Source organism: Chenopodium album, chromosome 3, assembly GCF_948465745.1.
Source record: "Chenopodium album chromosome 3, dcCheAlbu1.1, whole genome shotgun sequence".
NCBI lineage: Eukaryota > Viridiplantae > Streptophyta > Magnoliopsida > Caryophyllales > Amaranthaceae > Chenopodium > Chenopodium album.
Genome location: NC_137836.1, coordinates 2,845,352 through 2,854,803, shown reverse-complemented (window position 1 = coordinate 2,854,803; position 9,452 = coordinate 2,845,352). Strand labels below are relative to the sequence as shown.

General features: G+C 33.8%; 1 protein-coding gene across 2 annotated transcripts; it reads right to left on the bottom strand.

Moving 5' to 3' along the window:
• Positions 1 to 9,452, bottom strand: LOC145623709 (mitochondrial thiamine diphosphate carrier 2-like). 2 transcript variants are annotated; one of them, XM_081676564.1, is made up of 8 exons: positions 9,365 to 9,452; positions 8,345 to 8,507; positions 7,233 to 7,349; positions 6,611 to 6,722; positions 5,446 to 5,573; positions 2,462 to 2,614; positions 1,674 to 1,820; positions 1 to 812 (listed from the first exon to the last, which is right to left on the bottom strand). In XM_081676564.1, exons 2-8 carry the CDS (start codon positions 8,459 to 8,461, stop codon positions 588 to 590), a joined length of 999 nt encoding a protein of 332 aa, XP_081532690.1. In that variant the 5' UTR covers positions 8,462 to 8,507; positions 9,365 to 9,452; the 3' UTR covers positions 1 to 587. The 2 variants fall into 2 exon arrangements, with proteins under 2 accessions (XP_081532690.1, XP_081532691.1); XM_081676565.1 differs by lacking the exon at positions 9,365 to 9,452 and adding an exon at positions 8,915 to 9,267.

Sequence of the window (9,452 nt, the reverse complement as noted above, 5' to 3'; positions counted from 1 at the left end):
CACATTAGATAAAGTATCAACAAATAAACTATAATTCTGTTGCAGCCATGAAAAACAATAGATGTTTACATGTACTTATCAATCAAGATTAACATTATACATCACCAATAGTAATAGCCGCGCCAATTGTACAAAAATCAATCAGTCAAAGGAGGCTCCAAGCTAAGCTTGGTAAAATCTGTCCCCTCTTTTTATGTTCTCCTTTACACGTACTACCCACCATAAATGACAGGATTACATTCTTCTGCAGCAGTGAGAACCCTTGCAGTTCCGGAACATAGTATCACATGGCTTCCACACATATAGGCATTTCATCAACACAAATGTCGCCTTATATGTCGAAGCCATATAACACTACCTTCGAGCATTGCATGATTTCACTTTGCATAGGATTGAAATCCTAAATAGTGGGGTGCCTATGACAAAAGAATTGGTAAATGCTGTGAAAAATAGACCCTAACATCTTTTTCAGGGCCTTCCTTGTATACATGAAAAAATAAAAACAAAATTATAGGTTGAAAGGTAAGAAAAAAAAAAAAAAAAAATCAAAAGACCTCAATGGATTAACGAAAAGTGAATGAAATTGATTAGCTGTCTGTTAATATGGATTCCAACCACTCAGATGAATATTCGTAGGCCACAAAAGTAACAGCACCAGCAGGTGCTGCTTTCACAATGGAGGGTACAATGCCTTTGTATAGACCACCCCAGCCTTCGGCTTGCAAGATTCGCATGAGGGCATCATACATGCTCTTGTAGGCACCTTGCTCAACTCTAGCTCCATATCGTACATCTCGTTGCAATCCTTCAACCTACACATTAACAGTTCACAAAACATCATAATCAAAGTAGTTTCATTATGTTGAAATATCTATAATATGACTATATGAGTATTATTTCCATCTGAATACTAGAAGAGAAAAAGGGTGTGTGGCTGAATTTAGGGATGGGATGTGACCATCATGATGCAACCCAGTAATAACATTTGTGGAAGTCCCACTATTAGAGAAGCCGAGGTGCCTTTACTGCCACATTCAATCAAATTACTTAAACCAATCCCTAAACATTTATCAAGTATTTTAGGCATTGAAGAGCAATCACTTCAATAACAGCACAGTCAGAAGGCAGAGTAATTCAAAATTACAGGACAATGAAGAAAACAAAAAAGGCTTATTTTTTAACAGTACAGCAGCAGGCCCTATAATACGTAACCTGAGCTAATTCTAGTGAGCTATATATAAATGGGTGCCTTTAAGTTAAGGGCCTTATGGCCCATAATCCCCATAGTATTATTCCTGATGAAGAGGCAAATATAAAAGAAAAGAAAATATCTATTTAAAAAGATCACTCGACTGAGAAATGACTGACAGACTGAGTCATCTCAGTTCTCATGTTCTAAACAATGAGAACACTAACTTTGCAAAATAATAATGAAAACTCGACAGGTAGATATAGAATATAGATCTGTGAATTGGATATCAAAGGTCAGCATCGAACTGCTCCCATACAAAAAGTTGCAGTTCAAAGAAAACAAAACGAGCTGAGTAGAAGTCATCTTTATTTACAGAAAACAAAAAAAATGATCGCCATATAAGAAGTTGGAAGTGTAATAATTCTGCCCTTCACAAATTCATGTTACAACAAATTAATGTTATAAAGCCATATGTTTTTACCTGGAATCTCTTTTTGATGACATCCAATGGGTGGCAGACAGCCTTAGCACATGTACCAGCTGCTAATCCACAAAGGAAAAGCTGGAAGCTTGAAAGGGTATCGTCGCTGCTGGCGTGTCCTCCAGAATATCTTACTTGGTTCCAGGCCTACACGAGATTAGTCCATGAAACATAAAAATGAGAGATGATACTCTTGACAACAAAAATTATATCCATTCAAATAGCCATGGTAAGATTCTTTTCCTAGCTTGTATATAACTTTAACAAAAAATCATACGTTGCACTCAAAATCTGAAGTCAAGCAATACCCTATTTTATGGGCAAAGGGGAGTAATATGATGTTTATAGAAAGACATTTTTGGCCTAACAGTTCTCCTGTAACTAATAGAGTAGACAGCAATACATCAAAATTTTAAGAAACTTACAAAAGAGACAACTTTTCTTCAAAGATCTTAGGAACCTATTTAGGCAATTCAGTTTCGCAAATCGGCAAGGAACATACTTTTCAATGGGAAATTGGGAGCAAAAATTACTGATGAAGATGATGGTAAATCTCAACATTGGCTACAATAATTGAAAAATATTATATTCAAACTGGAATCACACAAGTGATAATCACATTAAGTGAAATCTAGAATTGACTCAGTATTTTAAACATATCTAAGCTCTGTAACAGTTAGAAATGATGACTACATTATCCAATAATACATCATACAGTTCATCCAAAGCATCAAGCAGTGACAATTTGAAGAGTTGAAAAAACAAGCAAATAGCAAAAAAACTCATACCGTAGTCCAACGCTTGAAAGTGTCATAAGTGCCAAACTGAAGGCCTGCATAAGGAACTATTTCAACTAGTGTAGGTGACAAACCAGCATACAGTCCTCGCAAGCCACGTCTGTTAAGAAGACCTACAAATGCAGCCCTCATGTTGGGGTATACCTACCAAATAAAGATCACTAATTTTTTAATGTATCAAAAGTGATCAACAAACTAAAAAACATAAATCTATGAAATAAATATAACTATGTTTCTGTCATGGTTCTACTTTCTGTTTAACTTGTCCTCTATGACAACCCCAATATCTAAGGAAAATTGGTCAACAAATTCACACTAACCTCCAACTCAATAGTGAGAGAAACCAATATTCATTAATACATTAAGTCATTAACACTATTCAGTCTATATTTGATATCAAGAAAGATAATTCTGAATGAAATGGCCAGCCAACAGGATATTCCTAGCGACAAATAATAATGATAATCCTAGTTGACAGAACACTCAATATTATGAAGATTCAGGAATGACCAATAACAATTCTAATAGGTCTTAAGTATGATTACACATTAGATGTGTAGAGAAATGATGGACTATAAGAATATTTGTTCGAAAATGGACAAGAATAGTAACCAGAGGAACAAGGTTAAACAGAGAAATTATGACCAACAATTAAATGATGCAGTAATACCCACCACTAATGCTAGGGAAATCAATGACTAGATAATAGAGGATAAAATCAAAGCAATAGATGAAAATGGATGGCATGATTACACCATCGCATAACATAAAAGTACGCTTTAACTCTTCATTTTGCCTCATGCCCTGATGTACACTTCAATTCCAATCACCTTAAATACATGGAAATTAAATGGAAAAAAAATGTAAATGATAGAGGGTAAAGAAAATAATAATTGTGATATATGCTCACAAATGGGCTTGAGATCATATTAACAAGAAAAGGCAAACAAGTCTATAGTGTTTGTACAATAATATGTATAGGTATGTGAAAAGCACAATGAAAACATTGATAAGTGAATGTAGAGTCCCTGCACTCATATCCGATTTTAGAAAAGAATTCCAAATCCAAAAAATTGAGTCTTGGCATAATTGACATGATGTGTTTCTATATGGTAAAAGCATATACATGGAAGATGAAACGTAAAAGGGGAGGGATAAGATTAAAAATTGGATGTGGACTGGGCCTACATCAGGCTTGGTGGCCCACAGCTGAGCCTACTCGCTATGTGCTATGCTGAGATATTCGAAAGGGTCATCTTGGCCTAGTGCCATCTTTAGACCATATGAGGAAAAAAAATTGTGATATATGCTCACAAATGGACTTACGTCTTTATTTTTACAAGAAAAAGCAAATCTCAAGGGTGTAATTGATGTATGTGTTATAAGAAAAGCACAGATGAAAAATGAAAGTGAAGTCCCTACACCAAAAATTATAGGAAAGTCTTCCACTTGTTAATTTTTAAGTCTTGACATATTTGACATTAGGATTCTTACGCTACCACACCAGCCACTTGTAGCAACGTTTAAGTGACAGATACGTAGTATAAAACAACTAACACATTGTACAATTGCAGCCTCTCGAGTTGCAACATTACCAACATATTTTGCAATAATATACCTCAACAGTCTTCAGTTTGAGGATTTGAATCCTGGTCCACATCTTGTGATTCACATTCTACGATCTAGATAAAGGCAATAATTCCTAATCTTTATTATGACCTTAATGTCTCAGGATCTTTCAATTGAACAAACTCAAAATAATCAGAATTGAAATATCAGAATTTTAATGAAATTACAATATGACTCTACAACAATAGGCTAAAATACAAAGCAATTTTTACAGGGTATATGAACATTTTTACATTACCTTGCTGAAATTACTACTGTACATATGTCATTCATGTAAATCTTTTATCTAAGCAATTTTCGAGGCAATATTAAATTCTTAGCTAGGATTCTAATGTGTACAACCCTGCAAATTATAGCTATTTAAAGGTCTAGAACTTAATATATGAGGCTAAAAATAATTCAGTTTATTTGGACTATAAACAAAGGATTTTAAATTTTGTTAGTACTAATAATAATATTAGTAATAAGAATTCGAAGATTCCTTCGGATTTTTCTTTGTTGTCACAAGCTTATGTATTTTACAAATTATCCCAAGCCAAAATTTTGAACTTATATGGATTAAAACCGGTCCTTCAGTATCGAGGAATATCTTTATTTCTTAAAAATGAAATAAAAGATCTTTTTGAAACCCAAAGGAATAGCTCATCCCGAGCTAAAGACTAGAAAACTTCCGAATTCTGGGCTGAGCCAATGGAAAACCTGGCTAAAATTGAAAAATAATTATCCATACGATTTATCTTAAGATAAAATGGTCGCAACTAGTGCCGCAACAAAGGCAAAAGTTGATACATAATCTTATAGATCTCAAACATATCTGTTGCAAAGAATGTGTTAGTTGTATAATCTTAAAGACCTCATATATCATGTTATTGTAAGAATGTGTTATACAAGAATTATACCACATCACTATCAACATTTTTGGTGAGTCTATTAAGACCTTAGAAATTCTTCCATTTGATCTTAATCCTACAATAGAACATTCTGATGCAAATATTAATATTGAGAACACTGAAGTGACATACATCACAGCACACATTTCATATGTAAATAATAACAAGCAGACCAATTAATCTCAAGGCTACATGCAGAAGGACAATGATCCAAGTGGAGTGAACCCTTTTTCATAGAATGAACTCCAACAGTAAAAGGCAAAGAAGGTTTTTGTAGACTTTTCTAGACCTGAATTGTTTGTGCTGTCTGAATACATGTAAATAAAAATAATAATAATAATAATAATAATAAATAAAATAAAAATAAAATGAAGCCAATTTGATAAATTAAACAAAAAAAAAAAAAAAGAAAAAAGAAAAAAAGAGAGAAAACATTCTTATCAACAATAAAAATACCTTTGGCTCACCCTGTGAAGCTAATATGGTGCGTACAAGATCAAATGGATATGATCCAACAGTGGCTGCACAACCTGCAACAGCCCCGCTTATATAGGATAAGTAAGGACTCAGATGGATGTGGTCTTCTGCATATCAGAAAAGACAACAGTAAGCCACACATTCGAAGATGTCATGATTGACTAGAATATTTAAGCAGCTCTAAACATAAAGGTAGAATCTGAAAATGTCTTCAAAGTGGTACTTCACATCACAAATAAAAACATACAATATTTTTAGCTTACCATTGACATTAAAGAACAATGCCATTCGATTAAAAATGACAAGAGAAAATGAAAAGCTATACGGACTACCAAGTAGCAAGTAATAGGCTAATTATACCTTCACACCAAAGCTCTAAGACTTATCTGAGTTAATAGGCTAATAAGAGAAAAAAAAAAAAAAAGGAACATCACAAATGAACTTATCCAAATTCCACCTCTAGATTTAAGTCGTATCCTCCATGAAGATATAATCGGAGTGGAGATGTCAAGAACAGTTTCTGCTTGATCTCTTTAAGATATTTTAGTTTGTTAGTTTATTTTTCTCTGTACTTTCATTTTTATTTGTGATTTCATCTTGTAGGGACTCTGCCCCCCTTAAGCTGTAAAAACGAAAAAAAAAGGGTCTAAGATTAAGCCCCAAGGTAAAAGCTTCTCTCTAATCACAGGGGTAAGGTTATGAACAACTGATTCCTCAGTCCTGCCACAGGCAAGGGCCAATAGTGCTCTATAGAAGAATGTTTAAGCAAAGAAGGACTTTCTAACACATGAGTTAAAAAAAATGAAAGCCACTTGATTAGATTTAATAAGAAATCCACAAAGAAAATTACACATTCCATACTGAAATTAGCTAAGCATTTATTTATTTTGCATTTCATAACAATACAAACAACCTTAGTAGTGAGAATTGCAGATACAAGAGCATTACAATAGCATACTCTAAAAACCCCTGAAAACAATCTATTCTTAGCAACAATCCCATTTAAAACTTGATTTTTAAGCTACATAAATACCATTTTCTAGATTATGATCTTGCAAACCTCAGATATAACGCTTTGCCAGTGTCATGCATTGACTGCAGACTTTAAAAGAAAAACATCATATATGAGTAGATGCAAACAAACCTGCCTTGGAAGAGCCAGACATATATGTCTTAAACTTGTGCAAGACTGTGAATTGTATGGATGTATATGGCATAACCATGAGCAAAGCTGGGACATTCCCACGCCAAAAACCCTACAGCAATCAACAAAATTACAATTAATTTTCAACAAGTGAACCCAAGCAGACTGAACAAACATAAGTAACGAAAGTACAGAGAGAACTTTGTGCTGTAACCTAGATCACCACTTCCAACAAAAAAAAGGACAATCAATTACTACTGAGATCTTTAAATTCAAGAAGCAACCTTATGAAGATGTCAAAACTTGATAACCTATAATCATATAATTAGTCAAATTAGGCTAACAAATCCCACATTCTCATAATCTCCGTTTCTACAAATGGAGAAGAGATAACGAAAAGAAGAGAAACTCCGATAATATGTTCAATAACTTAAAAAGATATACTATCATGTAATATAATATGGTTTTCTAGTTGAGACATTTGTTCCTAAGACCACAGGCATCATTATCAAAGGCATCTTTAAAACATTCTAGCTCTCTATTCCACACATTGTAAGCGTAAAATTAGGACAACAGTCTTATAAGAAATTCATCATGCAACAAGAGATGATCATGCTCATACCCGTGGTCCTTCCTCTCTTAAGATGTCTTTAGCTGCCTGTAACATTCCAGTGTACTTTGACGGTCCATACATGTTTTTGTGAAGCAAAGCCCATGAAGTTGTTGGTTCCAGTTGTACCTGTGAAAAATAGATGCTAAATAAATATGTTTTACAAGTAAAGAAAGCCGAAAAGAATCAGCATTCATGTTCACAGTTGTCAAATCTGACCCATTTGCATGGATACACATCACACAAAACAAGAGAACTAGCATAAACCTGGGAAATTGTTGCTTCTGATTCCACAAAGAATTAGGCACACTAAGCCAACAAAAGAAGAAAAAATTAAAATATCGGTATTACTCATCAAGTTCTCATTCCTGATGGAACATAAAAGCAACAAATCCATTTGTCGTTGTAGAATAAACTACATATACGAAGTATATACATGTTCTTAGTTGTCAGATACAGAAGGAATAATTCTAAAGCGAAAAAGAAGGGCAAATTATTGGATCAGTAAAAATGGACACAGGAATAGGAATATATTAATACAAGAGTTAGACACATTAAAAATTGTAATATACTCCGTAAGTAGTAGAGACATTGAGTATAGAGTCATTTTACAAGCCTAAAAATACCAAGCAAACCAAATAATTACAGATTTCTCTTGCAGGATCATCAGCAAACTCTGTGAAATCCAAGAGTTGGAAGTCCTTGGTACACATTTTCTAATGCAATAGACATGATAGAAATGGATAAAATTTGGGGTGGGGGTGGGGTGTTGGTGTTTGTTAATGATGCTTCCCTTTGCCCCACTTAACATAGAGGTGCCTACATGGCATCAGCACAATTGCATTCAACTCTTCAAATCGACATTAGTTTGAGTAAAGCTTATTATGGTGAATACTATATAGGCCGAAAATTTTCATAACTAAAGTATTTCACACAATCTCAAATCCTGGGCTGAAGAAAATATAAACTCCCAGAAACTAAGCATGTGACAGCAAGGATTGCAAAGATTTGAGTTTTTATTGAAACACATATTCTTTCAACGCTAACAAAAATACCAACATCAACCAAAAATAAGAAAAAAAGTATTTCAAAACAATACATCTGTACATATATAAACTGATTACCTGAAACCTGATCTTAATGACATCCAGAGGAGAGGTAACAGTGCGAGATATAGCACCAGAGATGGCTCCTGCTGACGCATCTATCAGTGCTCGTTTCAATTGACTAGGCTCCTCCATCACCTTTCCGAAAAAACTTCTCAGATTAAACTAACAACTGGAAAGCCTGAATACCAGAATGCAAGACATCCATCAGTCACTCAAAGCAACTTAGATACTCCAGATTATCAATAAAATAACAAACAGAAAACCGAGCATCAAATGTTCTAAAGTCCAATTGCATCACCTACTAAGAATCAATCAATGTAATCACAAACACAGAATAGAAACACTCATTTCTCTTTAAAGGGTTGTACACTCTTGCTTGCCCCAACAAATTTACTTTATGCTAAAAAAAACCCCAAATCACTCTCCAAAATTAGGGTTCTTGTGTTTTCAGCCGTTTCAAATACCACAAAAAAATCAGAACATTAACATGTAAATACCCACCTAACCAACTTCCAATTAAATCAAATAAACTAACAGAAAATCAAACAATAATGATTCAAATTAATTTTAGGAGAGAGAAAATACCCGCCAAAGAATTAAATTCAGCATTACCCCCAATTTATTTTCCTGTAACACCCTTCAAAGCTGCAATGCATTACAATCACTAAAAATATATTCCTTTTGTCCTCTCGTTAATTAACTGATTAAAGGGCTATTTCCCAGAAATCAAATTATTCATATATACGTAGTACTTAAAATTGATTTATTACCAAAAATAATAATTTCTTTAAAATTTCCAACCTTTTACACATTGCTAGTGTACTTATTTAATTCAAAAAACCCAAAAAATTACTCCATTTAGAACAAAAAAAAAGCTAAACAAAAATATGAAGTTACCAAATAATCCATAAATTGTTGCAATTATAGAAAGAAAAAAAAAAGTACTAATTGAGCAGATTCCATAATCAAATTCGAAAACACAGCATCAAATTAAAAGGAAATTTAACAAAAAAGTAAATAAAAGAATGTAATTACCATGAAATTAAATGGTGGGAGGAGGTTGAATTCATGGCGGCACCGCCCAATTTCTCCGGTTAGCGGCGGCGGCGGAGGCGGGGACCGG

Bases quoted from the DNA above. Each gene is read 5' to 3' on its own strand.
- LOC145623709 (XM_081676564.1), bottom strand. From the start codon at position 8,461: ATGGAGGAGCCTAGTCAATTGAAACGAGCACTGATAGATGCGTCAGCA. The intron at 6,723-7,232 runs GTATGAGCATGA...TGATTGCTGTAG, and splicing joins TAAGAGAGGAAGGACCACGG to GGTTTTTGGCGTGGGAATGT. The intron at 2,615-5,445 runs GTATTTTTATTG...TTTATTTGGTAG, and splicing joins CTTCACAGGGTGAGCCAAAG to GTATACCCCAACATGAGGGC.